A 21,890-nucleotide genomic window follows, 5' to 3' on the forward strand; every position below is an offset into this window, starting at 1 on the left:
CAAAGCTAAAGACCTTTTCTCAAAGCTAAGCAACTCAGATGTCAACAGAAGGGAAGCTTGAGAATAAACCTTGAAGCATGTAAGAAAAAGCACAAGTCTGAAGTATGACATTTCCATATCTCCTGAAGCCAAACTCCATAAGCTTGTGCTGTAGTCATCCCATTATAGAAATACAGGGTGAGGGTAACACACACACCAAACATACACCCACATTGTGACAAACCTACTTAGAAGCACAGACATTTGAAAACGTGCACACACACACACACACACACACACGAGGGAACAGAGACACTGGAAAGAATGGGAGTACATTCTCGAACACCCTTAAGAGAAAACTAAAAATAAAGTTATAGCGCCAGTGAAGAATAACATAATCCTCCGACTGTGACAACTACATTTCCATGGAGTATGCATCCGCAATGGCCTTTTTACAGGACGATCAGCCTGACAGCTAGCCTGGTGACAACACAGAGAGAGAAGAATAACAACAAACCACAGTTAGATCGTTCCCCTCAACGCTCAATGTGTGGCTAAAACATTAAGACAACACCAACATTGTGTCTCTGTGTAGGAGAAAGTAAATGAGGTGTAATATACAGCCTCAAAGAGTTTAACACAGTTTAGGCTAACAAGCTGACCATACCACTCGTGGTGCAAATTAAATGTACACGTACACTCTAAAAATTAGGGGTTCAACAAGGGTTCTAAGACCCTCAAAGTTTTTTAACAACCTTAGGGTTCTTGGCACTGAAAATTGCCCCCAAAAGGTTCTTCCAAGAACTCCATAGGTGTTCATCGAGGAACCTCCTTAGTTAGTGGAGGACCTTGCAGGAACCTAACTTCCCAAATGAAACATTTGGACCTGAATTTGAAAAGGACAGCAGGTGCAGGCACTTAACTGAAACATTTAAAACATTTCAGTTTATCACTTTAAGGTAAGGCGGAAATCTTTGGTTTCAATAGCTTAAACTTGGAATTGGCTGGCAGGTCAACAGAAAAAAAATTGGTCCTCGGGTTTTCGCCTGCCAAATCAGTTCTGCTATACTCACAGACATAATTTTAACAATTTTAGAAACTTTAGAGTGTTTTCTATCCAATACTACCATGCATATGCATATCCTAGCTTCTGGGCCTGAGTAACAGGCAGTTTACTTTGGACACTTCAGTCATCCAAAATTCCAAATACTGCCCCCTATATCCCTAACAAGTTTAAGGTAAAGTGTGTCCCCTGTATGATATAAATTGATATTGTTTTATGATGATACCATCTATCTTTTCATATTTTGTGCAAATCTTTCTAAAACAGAAAATTGACAATTCAATGGATATCAATCAACAAAGAGGAAAGAATATGTAGGCTATAAGAGTATGTTGAAGGCTAGCTGTATTGGGTGCAGATGACTGAACTGCTCACTTTTGTTTCTGTGTCTGCAGGTATACAGATGAGGACGCATACTAAGGTATATGAATTGGTATTGGTATGTTATGTAGATCACAGTTACCATCCTCCTCCCTTACCTCTTCAATAAATATCCCATAGGCCTGTACATTATGGACAAGGTATGTGTATGAAAACCATCAAAACAGTTTTTTTCATTCACATTCACCACAAAAAACAAGTTATGAATACTGTCGTGTGCATGTTTTGTTAATCTGTATAAATTACAAAACATTTTTTATTCATTCACAGACTTCACCCTCCCTACACCTCTGATGAATATAATATGAAACCTGTTCATTCACCATGCACTGCTAAATCATTCTGGCTTTGGATACGGACAACAACACATTAACAGCAAAACGCCAGAGGATATACCCATTGGACTAGGGGCTCTGCTGAGACTTGACCTCATATTTACATTTTTTTGTCACAAAAAATCATAATAAACACTGACAAAAATCTAGTGTTATGCATATTATTATTAATAATAATAAAGGAAGGGGGGGGGGGGGGTAGTTAAAAAATTGAACCCCAAAAGGAAGAGTCTTTGTGGTCTCAAACTTCTTCCATTTAAGAATGATGGAGGCCACTGTGTTCTTGGGGACCTTCCATGCTGCAGACATTTTTTGGTACCCTTCCTCAGATATGTGCCTCGACACAATCCTGTCTCGGAGCTCTACAGACAATTCCATCGTCCTCATGGCTTGGTTTTTGCTCTGACATGTACTGTCAACAGTGGGACCTTATGTAGACAGGTGTTTGCCTTTCCAAATCATGTCCAATTAATTGCATTTAGAGAACACACGATTTTGTGTGACTCAAAATGGGTCAAAATTCTACAAAGATCCAGAAAAAAAAGTGCATTTCAGGTAAATCAAATCAAACTGTCACAAGCGCCGAATACAAGTGTAGACCTTACTGTGAAATGCTTACTTACACGCCCTCAACCAACAGCGCAGTTCAAGAAGAGTTAAGAAAATATTTACTAAATAAAAATTATAAAAAGTAACAATAAAATAACAATAATTTGTACATGTAGGTAGGGGTGAAGTGACTATGCATACACAATAAAACAGTAAAATAACAACCCAATGTTTATATCACAGGACAAATTAGCTAGCAACAGCAAGCTAAATGTCCATTAATGTTTCATGTGTTTCGACCTGTCCCAAAATGAATATAGTTGGTTCAGAGTTCGTTTTGATATTTCAACCTGGTATCCTGATGGCGTCTGGTGTGGATGTACAAAATCAACATCTAGACAGTATGCAATGCTAGGCTAAGATATCAAACATAATGCTATTGAAAACCACTGGCCGTCAGCTCTTTCCCCACATTTAGGTCATGGCTCTAGGGTTTCAGCTGGGCATGACAACTACACATACTGCACTCCAATACAGTCAGCAATAAGATATTCTCCAACCGGTTTTCAGGGGCAGGTGAGCAGGGGTTTCCAAGTAGGTTCTAAAAGGAGATGTGAACCTATGTGGTGGTCAGTCTACCTGCACAAACTGTATGTGACTGCACAGTCTCCTCAGGTGGGAAGCAATGATGCAGAGTGTGCAGAAGGGAGAGTTTGTGTGTGTGTGTGTGTGTGTGTGTGTGTGTGTGTGTGTGTGTGTGTGTGTGTGTGTGTGTATAGCGAGTATATTCAACACGGCACTAATGCAATCTGCAGGCCTGCTACTGAGCTGTCCCTATCAATCAGCTGAGACAAGCCTGACTCCACCAGGGCATCACTGTAATAGCTCCCAGCGTGAGCGCGTCACATCAGCCACAGCTCCTGGCTTCTTTTGACCCCTCTTAAAAAAGTACCATTAAAAATGGACACAGACTAGCGTTCTCCATGTGGCAGCCTTTAAAAATGTATTTCACTGCCAATTAAAGCAATCTGGGAAGCATACCATGTGTTCCCTATGTCTTATCTGGTACCAAGCATACCTTGGGTGCATTCCAATTCCTCATCTCTCTTAATGTTTCATCTTTAACTATTAGGCCTGTAACAGAGAGATTAGGTGGCAAAACTCATTCTTTCCTTCAGATGAAATTCATAGCAACTTAAAAGCTAGACTATATTCAAAATAGAAATCTCAAAAGATGTGAACATCTTTCGTCAAGTTAGATGCACATCAAGGGACAAGGCCCACATACAGGCAATAGTGAGTCTAAAAAACATCTTGGTATAGTAGACAGACAGGGCTACTCCCTCACTTCTCTACAGATGCATCTCTTAAGAGGATCACGCCATCAAAATACTCAGAGGGGATTTAGTCCACTTGAACTGAAAAACTGAGATCAGGATGTTATCTTGTAAACTTAGCCTCATCCTCTTTGTGATGCAAGAATGAAGATTCATGTGCTCAACAAAAATGAACTCAACAAGCTTTCTGTGTGGGAGGAATGTAAACAAAAAAAAGATAGATAGACCTTTCTATGAAGGAGGAAGCGGAAACTGGGACACTGCGTGTGAGTTTGCACATGCTGCATGATATTTCCCTTGGCCCTCGAGCTGTGCTGTAGACTTGGGAAACTGATCGGAATGTACCGGCCACGATACACTTCCATTAAAGGGCTTTGAATATGTCACTCAATAATTCAATATAGGCAGAAAAATCAACACTAGAGGAGAGATGTTCAAATGACAATGCTCATAAAGTACAAGCAAAAACATCAAATAAATGTTTAAAGTTCCATTTAATCATTAATTCAGTGTACTGTGAACCAACATCTGGTCGAAAACCATAAAATGCATACATTAGACTTCAACTAAGACAAGACCTTGTCTTTCTAAGGGATAATTACAATTCAGCTGCTGGTGAGATTAACAAAATAACCAATTGGTTATGCCTCTGCAACAGAAGGTGACGAGATGGCCGACTGTAAATGGGTTTGTAAAAGACTGGTGAAAACCCGGGTAACAGTGGATGACAGACCGGGATAAGAGACGAGAGAAAAGAGAAGGAAGGAAAAAGAGACAAAGGGGAAGAAATTAGAAGTCGGGAGAGGGAAATGTTAGTGATGATGACACATGGCAGAGAGAGAAGAGGGCTTACCAGGTTCCAGCTTAATGACTTTAATGGCAGCCAACTCCCCAGTGTTGACATTACGGGCCTGGAGAACAGATGAGACAAAAAAAAAGGAGAACATTTATTAGCCAGCTGTCAGTAAGGGGTAACAGTGGGCTTTAGAGAGGACTGGCCTCTGTCAGACCAACACTGTTTTTAAGCCTGAGAAAGTGAAGGCTCGATCAGTAAGTAGGCTGCTACTGTAGGATAACATTTCTTACCTGCCAACTGGCCTTGCAGGCTAACACAAGCACATGTATCCAAAGTATTGTATGATAATAGAATAATATATTATTGTAGCTTATGCCAGAATCTATGCAAAGAGATGTGAGTTCAAGAGACAAGTAAACATTCATAAAAAAAAATGTTTGAACATGGATATTACTGAAGATGGATGATTCACCTTTGAACAGCAAATAAGCTCATAGACATTACAACACTTAATCAGTTAGCAGTCCTCAATTCAAACAGAAGCTTATTGTGTTCTAAACAGACTGTGACAATGTGTTACAGTTATTGCACAAATCACACAACCTAAATGAAAAACAAACCCAAACAGGGATGGAAACAGACTGAAAACATTGGCATTCCTTGACTGAAAGTCAATTTTTATGCCTCAGAAAAATCTAACATGAGCTAGGTTTCTATCCAACTGGTGACAGATTTTTCATGCGAGTATTCTAAAATTTAAATTGAAATAATATGCACATTTCCCAACCAGAGAAGTGTTTCCATCAAATTGACTTGTTGCAAATGAAAGGCTGTGCGGTGATGACGTAGGGCACATACAATAATATGAGGTTAAATTCCCATGATTCGAATAAAATAAATAGTTCAATGGGTTTCCATCGCATTTCCCATTATGGTCTTGGGACGTGCGCTCTAGCCAACAGCTTGCAGTTACAGTGAGGGTATAGCCTACATGATGAGATTATTATGGACAAAACGCAAGATTGTTAAAAAATGTGTCAAAACGGCAGCCAAGCATAGATTATCATGTCACCAGAATAAGACCCTCAATATTTATTCTAGTCTAATAAAGGGCATACTTTCCTGAGTCGTAGTGAAGGACCACACAATATCATCATGTGACTCCAAGATTACTGGGGGGGTGTCACAATTGTTTGTAGACTTGTTTATTCAGGTTATTACTTATGAATATTAATTAGAGAGGATGTCGCATCAAAATGAAGATATATTTCGTAACTTATCCTTGTCTGTTGGCTTTTCTGCATCTAACATTTTTTAAATACATTTCCTATTTTGACACACAAACCATTTAAACAAAGTCTGATGGGGTTTTCTCCCACTTTTCCTGAAATATTTGCATATCGCAAACCCTGCTGTTGCGGTCATTCGATGGCAGTGGCATATGTCCTTCAAAGATAGATAAATAGTTTTGCCTAAGCTACTAAAAATAGGCCTTTTACAAGATTAAAATCATGACAGGAGCGTTTGATTCTTATTGAAAAAATATGGAGTCCAGACAGGCTAATTTAGGAAACTTTCTGAATGGACAGAGGCCTAGAGAGAGAGTCAGCGAACTCAAGCTCACTCCCGTAAAAGCACCTGTCAATCAAAGCCACCAGCGTCAGACAAAAAAAACTAATTTATCCTTTCCTTAAAACGTATTTAAAAAAAACCTAGGCCTACCTTAGGCTTTCCGAAAGTAAGCTATAATGAATTGACAAGGGAAGTATGAAGGTGACAGCTATGCTATAGTAAAAAAGATGAACACAACTTCTCCATAGCCTATTTATCAGCGACGCTGATTATCGAGGGGCGAGTGTTGGAAAGATTTTTCAAATACTGAGGATTATTATAATTTGAATGGAAGAAAACAAAGTGACTTTGTTGACTTACTGTGTGATTTTTTTATTTTATTCATTAGGATCCCCATTAGCCGGGGGGATCCTAATTGTTCTGGAACTGGGGACTGTGAAAGTGAAAAGACCCATGGTGGCATGTCTGGTAGAGTGAGTGTGTGTCAGTGTTGTGTGTATGTTGACTATTCAAACAATTTAGAAATTTCCAGAACAATGTTTCTTATAAAAACAAAGTGACTCAGTCAAAATCATTGGCATATACAGTACCAGTCAAAAGCTGACACCTACTCATTCCAGGGTTTTTCTTTATTTTTACTATTTTCTACATTGTAGAATAACTATTCATATTATGGCAAGAACAGCTCAAATAAGCAAAGAGAAACCACAGTCAATCATTACTTTAAGACATTAAGGTCAGTCAAACCCCAAAATTTCAAGAACTTTGAACGATTCCTCAAGTGCAGTCGCAAAATCCTGATGAAACTGGCTCTCATGAGGACCGCCACAGGAAAGGAAGACCCAGAGTTACCTCTGCTGCAGAAGATAAGTTTATTAGAGTTACCAGCCTCAGAAATCGCAGCCTAAATAAATGCTTCACAGAGTTCAAGTAATAGACACATCTCATCATCAACTGTTCAGAGGAGACTGTGAATCAGGCCTTCATGTTCGAATTGCTGCAAAGAAACCACTACTAAAGGACACCAATAATAAGAAGAGATTTGCTTGGGCCAAAAAACATGAGCAATGAACATTATTAGACCGGTGGAAATCTGTCCTTTGGTCTGAGGAGTCCAAATTTGAGATTTTTGTTTTCAATCACTGTCTTTGAGACGCAGAGTAGGTGAACGGATGATCTCCGCATGTGTGGTTCCCACCGTGAAGCATGGACGTGGTGGTGTGATAGAGTGGGGGTGCTTTGCTGGTGACACCGTCTGTGATTTATTTAGAACTCAAGGTACACAACCAGCATGGCTACCTCAGCATTCTGCAATGATATGCCATCCCATCTAGTTTGTGCTTAGTGGGACTATCATTTGTTTTTCAACCGGACAATGACAACACACCTCCAGGCTGTGCAAGGGCTATTTGACTAAGGACAGTGATGGAGTGCTGCATCAGATGACCTGGCCTCCACAATCACCCAACCTCAACCCAATTGAGATGGTTTGGGATGAGTTGGACCACAGAGTGAAGGAAAAGCAGCCAACAAGTGTTCAGCATATGCATACATCCTTCAAGAATGTAGGAAAAATCATTCCTCATGAAGCTGGTTGAGAGAATGCCAAGAGTGTGCAAGGCTATCAGCAAGGCAAAGGGTGGCTACTTTAAAGAATGTAAAATATATTTAGATTTATTTAACACTTTTTTGGTTACTACATGATCTCATGTGTGTTATTTCATAGTGAAGACATAAAAACTATTATTCCACAATGTAGATAATAATAAAAATAAAGAAAAACCATTGAATGAGTAGGTGGGTCCAAACTTTTGACAGGTACTTTACATTTATTTTATTTAACTTGGCAAGTCAGTTAAGAACAAATTCTTATTTACAATGACAGCCAACTAATTACTCTTACAGAATTTCCACTTGGGCGAGGATAATAGAAATGTAATCAAAGCCTATTGGATAACAAGTTGTTTTTAACCAGCACAGAATAATTTATAACTGACTTTCTCCAACATAACATAGGTACAGCAAATCCGTTTATTGTATGGAACATTTTTAAATGTGCCTTTATTCAATACTCATTTGTAAAACAAAAGCAATTTAGGTCAAGAGTTCATATTAACAAAGGAAATAGAGGGACTAACCGTACAGATGGCAATAAAAACTACCATAGGAGGCACAGAATAAGTTAGAGGAAAAACTAAAAAAACTGGAGGAACTTAAGATACAGTAACTTCGGAAAGTATTCAGACCCCTTGCCTTTTTCCACATTTTGTTACGTAACAGTGTATTCTAAAATGGATTAAAAACAAAAAAGCCTCAGCAATCTACACACAATAACAACATGGAAACAGGTGTTTAAGAAAGAATAAGTAAAGAATAGAAATACCTTATTTACATAAGTATTCAGACCATTTGCTATGAGACTCAAAAATGAGCTCCGGTGGATCCTGTTTCCATTGATCATCCTTGAGAGGTTTTTCAACTTGGAGTCCCCCCGTGGTGAATTTAATGACTGGACAATATTTGGAAAGGCACGTCACCTGTCTTTATAAGGTCACACAATAGACAGTGCATGTCAGAGCAAAACCAAGCCATGAGGTCGAAGGAATTGTCCGTAGAGCTCCAAGACAGGATTGCATCGAGGCACAGTTCTCGGGAAGGGTACCAAAACATTTCTGCAGCATTGAAAGTCCCCAAGAACACAGTGGCCTCAATCATTCTTAAACTGAAGCAGTTTGGAACCACCAAGACTCTTCCTAGAGCTGCCCGCCCAGCCAAACTGAGCAATCAGGGGAGAAGGGCCTTGGTCAGGGAGATGACTAAGAACCCAATGGGTCCAGAGTTCCTCTGTGGAGATGGTTGTCCTTCTGGAAGGTTCTCCCATCTCTGCAGCACTCCACCAATCAGGCTTTTATCGTGGAGTGGCCAGACAAAAGCCACTCCTGAGTAAAAGGCACATGACAGCCCGCTTGGAGTTTGCCAAAAGGCACCTAAAGACTCTCAGACCATGAGAAACAAGATTCTCTGGTCTGCTGAAACCAAGATTGAACTCCTTGGCCTGGAGGAAACCTGGCACCATCCCTACGGTGAAGCATGGTGGTGGCAGCATCATGCTGTGAAAATGTTTTTCAGCAGCAGGCAATGGCAGACAAGTCAGGATGGAGAGAAAGATGGACAGAGTAAAGTACAGAGAGAATTGATGAAAACCTGCTCTAGAGCGCTCAGGACCTCAGACTAGAGTCAAAGGTTCAGTTTTCAACCGGGCAAAGACCGTAAGCACACAGCCAAGACAACACAGGAGTGGCTTCGGGACACGTCTCTGAATGTCCTTGAGTGGCCCAGCCAGAGCCCGGACTTGAACCTGATCAAACATCTCTGGAGAGACCTGAAAATAGCTGTGCAGCGACGCTCCCCATCCAACCGGACAGAGCTTGAGAGGATCTGCAGAGAAGAAATGGGAGAAACCCCCCAAATACAGGTGTGTCAAGCTTGTAGTGTCATAACCAAGAATACTCAAAGCTGTAATCGCTGCCAAAGGTGCTTCAACAAAGTACTGAGTAAAGTGTCCAAACTGTTTTTGCTTTGTCATTATGGGGTATTGTGTGTAGATTGCAGAGGATTATTTTTTATTTAATCAATTTCAGAATAAGGCTGTAACGTAACAAAATATGGAAAAAGTCAAGGAGTCTGAATATTTTCCAAATGCACTGTATATGTTTTGACCGTGACAGTTTACAAATCGAAGGTAACACCAAGTAATGTAGTCTCCTCAACTTGTTCAACAGCAACACCATTTATTACCAGATTCAGCAGAGGTCTAGAACTTAGTGAATGATTTGTACCAAATACAATGCTCCTAGATTTAGAGATGTTCAGGACCAGTTTATTACTGGCCACCCATTCCAAAACTGACTGAGACTCTTTGTTAAGGGTTTCAGTGACTACATTAGCTGTGGTTGCTAATACGTACATGGTTGAATCATCAGCATACATGGACACACATGCTTTGTTTAATGCCAGTGGCAAGTCATTGGCAAAAATAGAAAAGAGGTCCTAGAGAGCTGTCCTGCGGTACACCACACTTTACGTGTTTGACATTAGAGGAGCTTCCATTAAAGAAAACCCTCTGAGTTATATTAGATTGCCATATCATGGATTCAGAGCTGAGGTTGAAAAGCCATAACACAAGTTCTCTCAACAAGCAGGTTATGGTCAATAATATCAAAGGCTGCATAGCTCATTATCAATTTCAGTCAGTGCAATACACATTGAGCGCCCTTCTCTAAAAGCATGCTGAAAGTCTTAATTGTTTTACAGAGAAATAGCATTGTATTTGGCCAAACACCATTTTTTCCAACAGTTTGCTTAGAGCTGGCAGCAAGCTGATAGGTCTGCTGTTAGAACCAGTTAAGGCCGCTTTACCACTCTAGGGTAGCGGAATGACTTTGGCTTCCCTCCAGGCCTGAGGACAAAAACTTTCCTCTCTGGGCTGAGGAAAAAAAAAATACTGAGAAGCCCTGCTGGGCACTTTCCTACATTTGATATTCGTGAGAAGCAGGCCAGGTACTTCTATGCGTGTTCAGGGGCAAGCGCTCCATCAACAGGACAGAGAAACCAGACACATGCTCATTGTTCATATGGAGTGCAGAAATGACATGAAACAAATCAAAACTTGTTTCTCACAAGTGTAGCAAGGTGTGAACTCTACATTTCCACTGCGGGAATTAGAATGGTAAATTACTGTAATTAACACATGCATTAACAGGAATTAATGTAACCAAATGACAGGGGTTAACTGTAAATTGCCTGTTTTAGAAACAGTAGGCTACCACATGGGCATTCATTAAAGTGCATTGCGGCACGACACTTTAGCCTATGCCACAATCCTATTCAGGTTGCAGTTGTAAATGAGAACTTGTTCTCAACTGGCCTACCGGATTAAATAAAGGTGAAATAAATAAATACAATTGCGTGGATAGGAGGGCGGACATTTTATTTGTCTCACCTTGGGCGCCATATCGGCCAGGACCTGATTAGAGTTGATTAGTCTATAAATTAAGAAAAGATTCTGTATCAAATTATGCCATGCCGGCGAGGATTTGTGCATTGTCCATTTGACACAACAATAGCACATTATAGAACTCATTGCCAGAACAACCTGGTTGACTGCTGTTGAATAATTAATTAAGTCAGACACAAACCTTTTTTTGAAGACCGATTTATTTATGAGCAAGCAATAAAAATGTGCATTGTATAAAACAAAGTCCATACATCATTTTTTTCACTGAAGTGACATAGCCTATAGCGCTCCACACCCCTGTACATCTAACGGTTTAGCTGCTCGAGCATCAAAAGGACAGTTGGAAAGAGGAAGAGATGTAGACAGTTTAATAGACAAAGTTAGCAAAACAATAGCTTATTAGTTTAATCACTCATGCTATTAGGTCAAGTTTATCTACAATCCTAAAAAATGTTGGCCTATAAAATGTTTGACAGTTATTTTATTTTCATGACGGTCTTCATCCTTAACCGTCAGTTATACGGTTATTCAATTACCGTCACCCCTAGATGGTTATTATATCAATATTTGCGCATTAAAAAAGGCGTTTCCACAGCCATTTCTCGCATAACTTATTTTACAGACAAAAGATCCAACCGTGTCTAAGGCATTTAGTTTTGTCAACATTTGGAACGTTTACATACAAACTAGCTGTTTCCATCAGGCATGTCGTGGCAATTTTCATCCGACGTACTTTGATTGCATAAGGTTGGCTGGAAACCTGGTTATGGTGAGTGATTTGAACTCATCCCCTTACGTCAAATGTCTAAGCCACTCCAAACACTCCCTTTGACTATGGTTCTAACTCAACACAGCACACCAGAGTAGGCAAGATGACTCACTCTGTGTCAAAGTCTTTTCAAACCCCACTTAGTCAGGCTTCTCTGTCTGTAGAGAGTTGATTCAAATCTTGCAAAAGTTTGATGAGAAAAATGGATTATTCCCCCCCTTCACCCATTCTGGTTTAGGCCTAATGCAGTTAAGACTGGACACAAACAATAGATTAGGAGTTAATTTAGGAACTGTTTGGAGGAAGGAGGAGAATCTTATCAACCCTGTAATATACATCCAATATCTCTTTAGTCTTCTGGTCTGACAATGCATCATTTCATAGCCCACCCCGCCATCTCTATGACACACTGATTGTTGATGTCTGTTCAACATCAAGGTCACGTTCTGGAGGGTGCCACATACTGAACGCTGCAGCTATAACTGTAATGAGTAGAGCTGATTCCTTTGATGTAGACTATTCTACATAATATATCTGAACGTTGCACAACAGTGTTGAGCCTTACTGAGCCCCCTGTCATCATCACTCAAGCTAGCTAAGCTCAATTATTTTAAATCTTTCCTTCCACCAGTCTCGTTCTCCTTCCCTCGTGGAAGGTGATCCTTTGATGCTGTACATATACTCAGGGTAGCTCCAGTAGCCCAGCCCTGTGCTGCAATATCTAGATCAAGTCTTCTCAATCATCACACACACTGGGTAGTAAATCAGCCCTCTGCTAACACATCATAGGAGCACTGAGCAAGTCAATCGCAAGGTCAGAGTTCAGCTACCACTATCACTGGGGGGCAGCATTTACATATCCTATGCATGCTCCCAGCACCAGAGGAGAGAAAACAGCATGAGCATCCAGGAATACTGATCACTGGACTAATTACAGGAAAGCAAGTTACATAGTCACTGCTAAAGACTGAGCTGCACTTTTTTATGAACCAGCATGAGGCATGAGGGTCATTCCACCTCAAAAAGAAAAAGGGTGACACGCACCATCTCAGATTAGCATTCCTGAAACTTTATTTTGTTTGAATATAATTTGATCTAGGAAATGCTAATAGTTGCACCCAAATTTACAATTTTTATTTCAAAAAAGTTATTTAACTAGGCAAGTCAGTTAAGAACAAATTCTTATTTACAATGACGGCCTAGGAACAGGGGGTTAACTGCCTTGTTCAGGGGCAGAACGACAGATTTTTACCTTGTCAGCTCGGGGATTCAATCCAGCAACCTTTCGGTTACTGGCCCAACGGTCTAAACACTAGGCTACCTGCCACCCCAAAAGACTCATATAATTTTCTCGAACATCCGATCTGGACCATAATTTTTCTTAACAAGACATGAGGAAAATGTTCCACTAGATGCCGCTGTTCCTGCAACACCATTTTATCAATTTTCCTCGTCTCTTGTGTGTATTAAATGGATCACAACATTTTCTTTGCAACTTTGGGTAGAAAAACCAATAGATCTTACTCATGATTAAATAAATTGTGTGGTTATCCTCACAATTCAAGTCAGACCTCCATGAAAGCAATTCAGTTTGTCCTTCTCTTAGGCTTAATCTGTGTCCAGGAAACAGCCCAGATGTTGCGTGGTTTACGCCCTTAAAACAAATGGCCTGGATTAGTAAGACCATTCCTGGTGAACAAGCAAACCATACTGCAGCTCTAATGCATTCAATGTTATGGTCTGTAAAATGTCTTCAAAATGCTAAAAGTCCTAAACAATGTATAATGTTTTGCAATGGTAATGGTTTGGCTTTAATGGGAAATGTCACTAAACACACTACGTATAAAGATATTTCCTAATCATTTTATTGAAAAACATGAATGCCATGCAATGGTTTGTAACGGAATTATTTTTAGGGCTGTCAAAGTTAACGCGTTACATTTACAGCATTAAAAAAATGTATGCAGTTAATTGCATCTCCATTTTGTCACTGCACTGATGCCTCGATTCAACCAACTTCCCACACTGATATTAATCAGAACAGGACATTTAGCTACTGTTGAATTTTATTTATTTATATCATATGATCTTTTTCACCCCTTTTTGCCCCCAATTTCTTGGTATCCAATTGGTAGTTACAGTCATCTCGTTGCTGCAACTCCCTTACGGACTCAGGAGAGGCGAAGGTTGAGACCCGCGCGTCCTCCGAAACACAACCCAACTGCACTGCTTCTTGACACAATGCCCACTTAACCCGGAAGCCAGCCGCACCAATGTATCGGAGGAAACACCGTACACCTGGCAACCGTGTCAGCGTGCACTGCGCCCAGCCCGCCACAGGAGTCGCTAGTGCACGACAAGAACATCCCTGCCGGCCAAACCCTCCCCTAACCCGGGCGACGCTGGGCCAATTGTGCACCGCCCCATGGGTCTCCCGGTCGCGGTCGGCTGCGACAGAGCCTGGACTCGAACCCAGAATCTCTAGTGGCACAGCTAGCACTGCGATGCAGTGCCTTAGACCACTGCGCCACTCGGGAGGCTGACTAGTTCATGTTGAAGAACATAGATAAGAAGCCTATGCTAGATCTTATAGCTGTATTATATTTTACATGAACTCAGACCTGGCTGATATGTTACTGTAGTCTGTGGAATTCATATGATAATTGCACTATAGGGATAGCCCTCAGAGCAATCATTTGTTGGACTATTCAAAGAGAATTAGGTTGAAGAATTAGACAAAGTGAATTGCTTTCATGGAGGACTGGCTTGACTTGTGAGGATAAACACATCATTTATTTTATCATGAGCAAATGTTCAAAGAAAATGTTATGATCCATTATGTAAAACACAAGAGACAAGCAACATGGATAAAAGGGTGTTGCAGGAACAGAGGCATTTGTGGGCAAAACCTGATACTTCCACACTCATTCATGGTAAATAATGCAAGCAACTTGAAATGGCTAATTTCTCTGAACGAAAAAAAACATCCCCCAGATTCACAGGGAATACTGTATATAAGATGAAAAATCAATACTCCAAGCATCAGATACACACTACTTGTAAGGATGGGTATGAGTAATCAAGTACTCGAACTGACGTCAAAACACGACCTTTAACCAGATATCATCGTTTCAGTATTTGAAAAATATTTAGTCTAAAATTGGTCTTGAAGACTAAGTTAAATTTGCTTTGACTGTTCAATTTGTACGTGTGCATTTGCGGGACACAAAAAAGAAAGCAAGCAGCACAGTTCAGCTCAAGGAGAGCCGCACACTCTAGGAGCTCAGATGCAATAATTGAATAACCATCGTTTCAACAGACAAGCTGTCTTCATAAGGGACAGTGAGCTCCTTGAGTATGCGACTCTCCTTTTCAAGTTTTATAAAAACCTAGTTACCACAGCCATAAAGTAACAATTGGTTATATCGTAAAAATTCATGAAAACAAACATTTGCTTTTTGGTCTTAATGTAAGGTTAGGCATAAGGTTAACAGTGTGGTTAAAGGTTTTAAATCAAAATTTAAGAAGCAACATTTTTTAAACAGGCAGGGTTTATGACTTTGTGGCTGAGGTAACTAACATTAGTGACGACCCTACAGTACTTTGCGAACTGCAAGCGACATTTAGAATTGGTTAGGCTAGACTATTACCTCCCTAAACATACAGGTTCCACGCTGAAAATATGCAAAAGCATTAGTTTGATAAAGACAAACTAAATCAAACACCTGTACATCGAAAAGACAGATTTGTAACCTTGAAAAAGGTGTCTTTCAACTTGCCAAATTGAGCCCCGTTTCAAATTAAATACCTATTTTAGACTAACTGTTCCAGGCGCAAATCATTGACACTATTACATTGTCTTTTTTACTATAAAATAGGTGTCTTGGCTGTGATAATGGCTTGGGAACTAAGAACGTCGTGTCTGCTAAATTAACAACACAAGGCTATGCCATTGCACAGCCACAGGCTTCTACAAGCAAGCGCCACACTGCTGAGGTTACTACCCTTTAGAAGATTGAGTTCCACGATATACTGGATATGTCATAGCGCCAACAATACTTACCACAACAACAACAATCACACCTGATCAGTTCCACAATATACTGGATATGTCATAGCTCCAACAATACTTACCACAACAACAATCATACCTGATCAAACACACCTGTTGATATTAGTTTCAATTAATTCATCTTAAATGGCACCTTTTTTTATTGACTGAATATGAGGCAATTAGGATTCGTTATCTGTAATGGTTACGATAATTTAGGTATTGCTGTTCACTGTTGCCATATAGATAAATGCGCCACATCTCTTTTCCAGTGCCACTTTTTTTTTCACCATTCGAATAATCGAAGAAAATGAGTACTTGGTCAAAAAAAGTCAAATGCCTATCCCTAACTATATCGAACAAAAATAGAAAAAGCAACATGCAACAATTAATGATTTTACTGAGTTACAGTTCATGTAAGCAAATCAGTCAATTAAAAATAAATTCATTAGGCACTAATTACAATGATATATTTTACTTTATAAGGACTGGAAGCTACCAAGCTTGCTAGGACAAAGAAATACAACTTCAATTAGCACTGAAGTGTAAAGCGAGAGGTGTTGAAGCCTTTGAGACCAACAAATGGCAGGCTACCCCACCCAAACCCAGAAGCCTTGAAGCTGTTCAGAGACTGGCATTTTCTACAAGAAATCTGCCTCCAGAAATAAAAGCTTCTCCCAAGTGGGTGTGACACCTACTCCCTTTGCCTGCTGCACTGCTGCTTGGATTCCACCTAGAGATCTGTATTGTAGGAAGCTTGTGGAAGGCTACCCGAAACATTTGGCCAAAGTTAAACAATTTATAGACAATGCTACCAAATACTAATTTAGTATATGTAAACTTCTGACCCACTGGGAATGTGATGAAATAAAAGCTGAAATAATTCTCTCTACTATTATTCTGTAATTTCACATTCTTAAAATAAAGTGGTGATCCTAACTGACCTAAGACAGGGCATTTTTTACTGGGATTAATTGTCAGGAATTGTGAAAAACTGAGTTTAAATGTATTTGGCTAAGGTGTATGTTAACTTCCAACTTCAACTGTATATTTTATATTTTTCTTGTGCATTTTGCTATTTTCCTCATGACTCCTGCAGCTTTGTTGACTATGAACTTGCTTTACCCAACCGTGGGACAGACTGATTTTTCCCCACACTCGGGACTCTGACTCTCTATTGGTTACACAGACTTTTGCCCTCCCATCCTATTCTAACCACCTCTCCCCGTCTTTGTATTCATGTTACCTGATGAAATTGCTGAACAATATGATCTTGCTGCCATCTGATGCACGTTCAGATGTCATAAATCAGCTCTGCAGAGCTCTCTGTCCTATGAGCTTTCCCTGTACTATGCCGTGCCTTGATTGTATTACTATTGATGATATCTGGAAATGTGCATGTACACCCTGGTCCATCTACAGTTGCTAGCCCCATTCTGACGTGTGCTCGGATATCTGCTTCACTGATTTCTGCTCTCGTAAAAGCCTGGGTTTTCTGCATGTTAACACTAGAAGCTTATTATCTAAAATGGATCAATTGAAAGTGTGGGTTCACAGCTCCAATCCAGATGTGTTGGTCATTACTGAGACGTGATAAGGAAGAGTGTTTTGAATACTGATGTTAACCTTCCTGGTTATAACCTTTTTCGGCAAGACAGATCTTCCAAAGGTGGGGGAGTGGCAGTCTTTACCAAGGATCACCTTCAGTGCTCGGTTGTCTCCACCAAGTCTTTCCCCAAACAATATGATTTGCTGGGTTTAAGCATTAAACTTTCAAATAGCTCTTTGTTGACTGTTTCTGGGTGCTATCGTCCTCCATCAGCACCGGCCTGTACCCTACCTGCCCTAAACTCTCTCCTGGCCCCTTACACTAAGTCTGAATTTGTCCTGCTAGGTGAACTAAACTGGGACATGCTTAAACCACCTGACCAAGTCCTAAAGCAATGGGACTCCCTAAATCCTTCTCAGATGATCACGAATCCCACAAGGTATGACTCCAAACACCCAGAAAAGGCTACTCTCCTCAATGTTATCCTCACAAATAATCCTGATAGGTATCAGTCTGGGGTTTTCTGTAATGACCTTAGTGATCACTGTTTTACAGCCTGTGTTCGTAATGGCTGCTCAGTGATACGACCTGTCCTGATTTGTCTTAGGCACTTGCTAAAAACTTTAACGAGCAAGCCTTCCTTCATGAACTGCCCTCTGTAAAATGGTAAAGAATCAGCTTGATCCCCTCTGTCGAAGATGCTTGGACCTTCTTTTTTATATTTTCAGTGGTATTGTTAAAACACCCATAAAGAAAATTTGAATTAGAAAACAGGTTCAGCCCCTGGTTCGATCGTGATCTTGCAGAGTTACTCCACCTCAAAAATTGCATTTGGCGAAAGGCTCGGCACACGCATACTCAGGCTGATCAGGCAATTGAGAAATAAGTGCACTCAGGCTATCCGGAAGGCCAAAGTTAATTACTTTAAGGAGCAGTTCTCTCTTTGTGGGTCTAACCGCAATAAGTTCTGGAAAACAGTTAAAGACCTGGAAAATAAACCCTCCTCCTCACAGCTGCCCATGTCCCTTAGAGTTGATGATGTGGTTGTTACTGACAAGAAGCACACGGCTGAGCTCTTTAATCACCACTTCATTAAATCAGGATTCCTATTTGACTCAGCCATGCCTCCTTGCCCGTCCAACATTTCCTCATCTCCCACCCCTTTTAATGCGATGCTACTCCCTCTTTTTCCCTGCCCCGCAACAAAGTTTCTCCCTGCAGGCAGTCACTGAGCCCGAGGTGCTAAAGGAGCTCCTGAAACTTGACCCCAAGAAAACATCTGGGTCAGATGGTTTAGACCCTTTCTTCTTTAAGGATGCTGCCCCCATCATCGCCAAGCCTGTCTCTCCTTTCTGGGGAGGTTCCCATTGCTTGGAACGCAGCCATGGTTCGTCCTTTATTTAAAGGGAGAGATCAAGCTGATCTTAATTGTCATCGGCTTATTTCTATTTTGCCCCGTTTATCAAAAGTGTTTGAAAAACTTGTCAATAATCAACTGACTGGCTTTCTTGATGTCTATAGTATTCTCTCTGGTATGCAATCTGGTTTCCGCTCAGGTTATGGATGTGTCACTGCAACCTTAAAGGTCCTAAATGATGTCACAATTGCCCTTTATTCTAAGCAATGTTGTGCTGCTATTTTTATTGACTTGGCTAAAGCGTTTGAAACGGTAGACCATTCCATTCTTGTGGGCCGGCTAAGGAGTATTGGTGTCTCTGAGTGGCCTTTGGCCTGGTTTGCTAACTACTGTTCTAAAAAAGTCCAGTGTATAAAGTCAGAACATCTTCTGTGTCAGGCACTGCCTGTCACCAAGGGAGTATCCCAAGGCTCAATCCTAGGCCCCACACTCTTCATAATTTACATCAACATTGCTCAGGCAGTAGGAAGCTCGCTCATCCATTTATATGCAGATGATACAGTCTTCTACTCAGCTGGCCCTGGATTTTGGGTAAAATGCTCTACAACAAAGCTTTCTTAGTGTCCAACAAGCTTTCTCTACCCTTAATCTTGTTCTGAACACCTCCAAAACAAAGGTAATGTGGTTTGGTAAGAAGAATGCCACTCTCCCCACATTTGTGATTACTACCTCTGAGGGTTTAGAACTTGAGGTAGTCACCTCATACAAGTACTTGGGAGTATGGCTCAACGGTGCACTGTCCTTCTCTCAGCACATATCAAAGATGTAGGCTAAAGTTAAATCTAGACTTGATTTCCTCTATCGTAATCGCTCCTCTTTCACCCCAGCTGACAAACTAACCCTGATTCAGATGACCATCCTACCCATGCTAGGGCTCTCGAACGGCGAGATGTTCTTTACCATTCAGCCATCAGATTTGCCACTAATACTCCTTATAGGACACATCACTGCACTCTATACTCCTCTGTAAACTGGTCATCTCTGTAACCCGTCACAAGACCCACTGGTTGATGCTTATTTATAAAACCCTCTTAGGCCTCCCTCCCCCCATCTGAGATATCTACCAGAGCCATCATCCTCCACATACAACACCCATTCTGCCAGTCACATTCTGTTAAAGGTCCCGAAAGCACACACATCCCTGGGTCGGTCGTCTTTTCAGTTCGCTGCAGCTAACGACTGGAACGAGCTGCAACAAACACTCAAACCTCAATCTCTTCATTCAAAGACTCAATCATGGACACTCTTACTGACAGTTGTGGCTGCTTTGCGTGATGTATTGTTGCCTCTACCTTCTTTCCCTTTGTGCTGTTGTCTGTGCCCAATAATGTTTGTACCATGTTTTGTGCTGCTACCATGTTGTGTTGCTACCATGTTGTTATGTTGTGTTGCTACCATGCTGTGTTGTCATGTGTTTCTGCCTTGCTATGTTGTCGTCTTAGGTCTCTGTGTAGTGTTGTCCCTCGTCGTGATGTGTGTTTGTACTATATTAATAATAAAAAAAAATATATATATATTTTATCTCAGCCCCCGTCCCCGCAGGAGGCCTGTTGCCTTTTGGTAGGCCATCATTGTAATAAGAATTTGTTCTTAACTGACTTGCCTAGTTAAATAAAAGGTTCAATAAATAAAGGTTCAATAATTTAAAAAAAATATCTATGGATTTCACATGACTGGGCAGGGGCACACCCATGGTTGGGCCTGGGAAAGCATAGGTCCAGCCACTGGAGAGCCAGGCCCAGCCAATCAGAATTTTTTTTCCCCACAAAAGGGCTTTATTACATACAGAAATACTTCTCAGATTCATCAGCTGTCTCAGACCATCCCGCAGGTGAAGAAGCCGGATGTGGAGGTCCTGGGCTGGCGTGGTTATATGTGGTCTGCGGTTGAGGCCGGTTGGACGTACTGCTAAATTCTCTACGATGACGTTTCTCTCTTATGGTAGAGAAATTAACATTGATTTTCTGGCAACAGCTCTGGTGGACATTCATCTAATTGCACGCTCCCTCAAAACTAGAGACATCTGTGGTGTGGTGTGACAAAACTGCCCATTTTAGAGTGGCCTTTTATTGTCCCCAGCACAAGGTGCACTTGTGTAACGATCATGCTGTTTAATCAGCTTCTTAACCTGTTATGGCTAGGGGGGCAGTATTTTCACGGCTGGATAAAAAACGTACCCGATTTAATCTGATTATTACTCCTGCCCAGAAACTAGAATATGCATATAATTATTAGCTTTGGATAGAAAACACTCCAAAGTTTCTAAAACTGTTTGAATGGTGTCTGTGTATAACAGAACTCATTTGGCTGGCCAAAACCTGAGAAGATTCTGTACAGGAAGTACCCTGTCTGACCATTTCTTGGCCTTCTTTGTCATCTCTATCCATTACAAAGGATCTCTGCTGTTACGTGACACTTCCTACGGCTCCAATGGGCTCTCAGAGCCCGGGAAAAAGCTGAATGACGTAATTCAAAGCCCTGGCCGAAACACATTATCGCCTTTTTCAAGTGGCCGATCAGGGGACAGTGGGCTTAGGCGCGTGCACTGGCCGCCCCCGTCTTTCTTTTTTCCCCTCTATTTACCGAAACGCAGATTCCCGGTCGGAATATTATCGCTTTTTTACAAGAAAAATGGCATAAAAATTGATTTTAAACAGCGGTTGACATGCTTCGAAGTACGGTAATGAAATATTTAGAAATCTTTTGTCACGAAATGCGCACGACCCTTATTTACCATTCGGATAGTGTCTAGAACGCACGAACAAAACGCCGCTATTTGGATATAACTATGGATTATTTTGGACCAAACCAACATTTGTTATTGAAGTAGCAGTCCTGGGAGTGCATTCTGACGAAGAACATCAAAGGTAATCAAACTTTTGTAATAGTAAATCTGAGTTTGGTCAGGGCTAAATTTGGTGGGTGTCTAAATAGCTAGCCCTGTGATGCCGGGCTATCTACTGAGAATATTGTAAAATGTGCTTTCACCGAAAAGCTATTTTAAAATCGGACATATCGAGTGCATAGAGGAGTTCTGTATCTATAATTCTTAAAAGAATTGTTATGTTTTGTGTG

The 21,890-nt window shown here is 40.8% G+C and overlaps 1 protein-coding gene across 15 annotated transcripts in view; it reads right to left on the minus strand.

Annotated features, from left to right (window-relative positions):
- LOC106608247 (mitogen-activated protein kinase kinase kinase kinase 3) overlaps nucleotides 1-21,890 on the minus strand; it is a 64,001-nt gene that overhangs the window by 32,360 nt on the left and 9,751 nt on the right. For all 15 annotated transcript variants that reach the window (XM_014206202.3, XM_082976552.1, XM_014206195.3 and 12 more), the window contains exon 2: nucleotides 4,498-4,555. In XM_014206202.3, coding sequence (XP_014061677.1) covers nucleotides 4,498-4,555 — 58 coding nt within the window. The remainder of the gene's footprint in view (nucleotides 1-4,497; nucleotides 4,556-21,890) is intronic.

Source organism: Salmo salar, chromosome 01 (genome assembly GCF_965601325.2).
Source record: "Salmo salar chromosome 01, fSalSal1, whole genome shotgun sequence".
Taxonomy (NCBI): domain Eukaryota; kingdom Metazoa; phylum Chordata; class Actinopteri; order Salmoniformes; family Salmonidae; genus Salmo; species Salmo salar.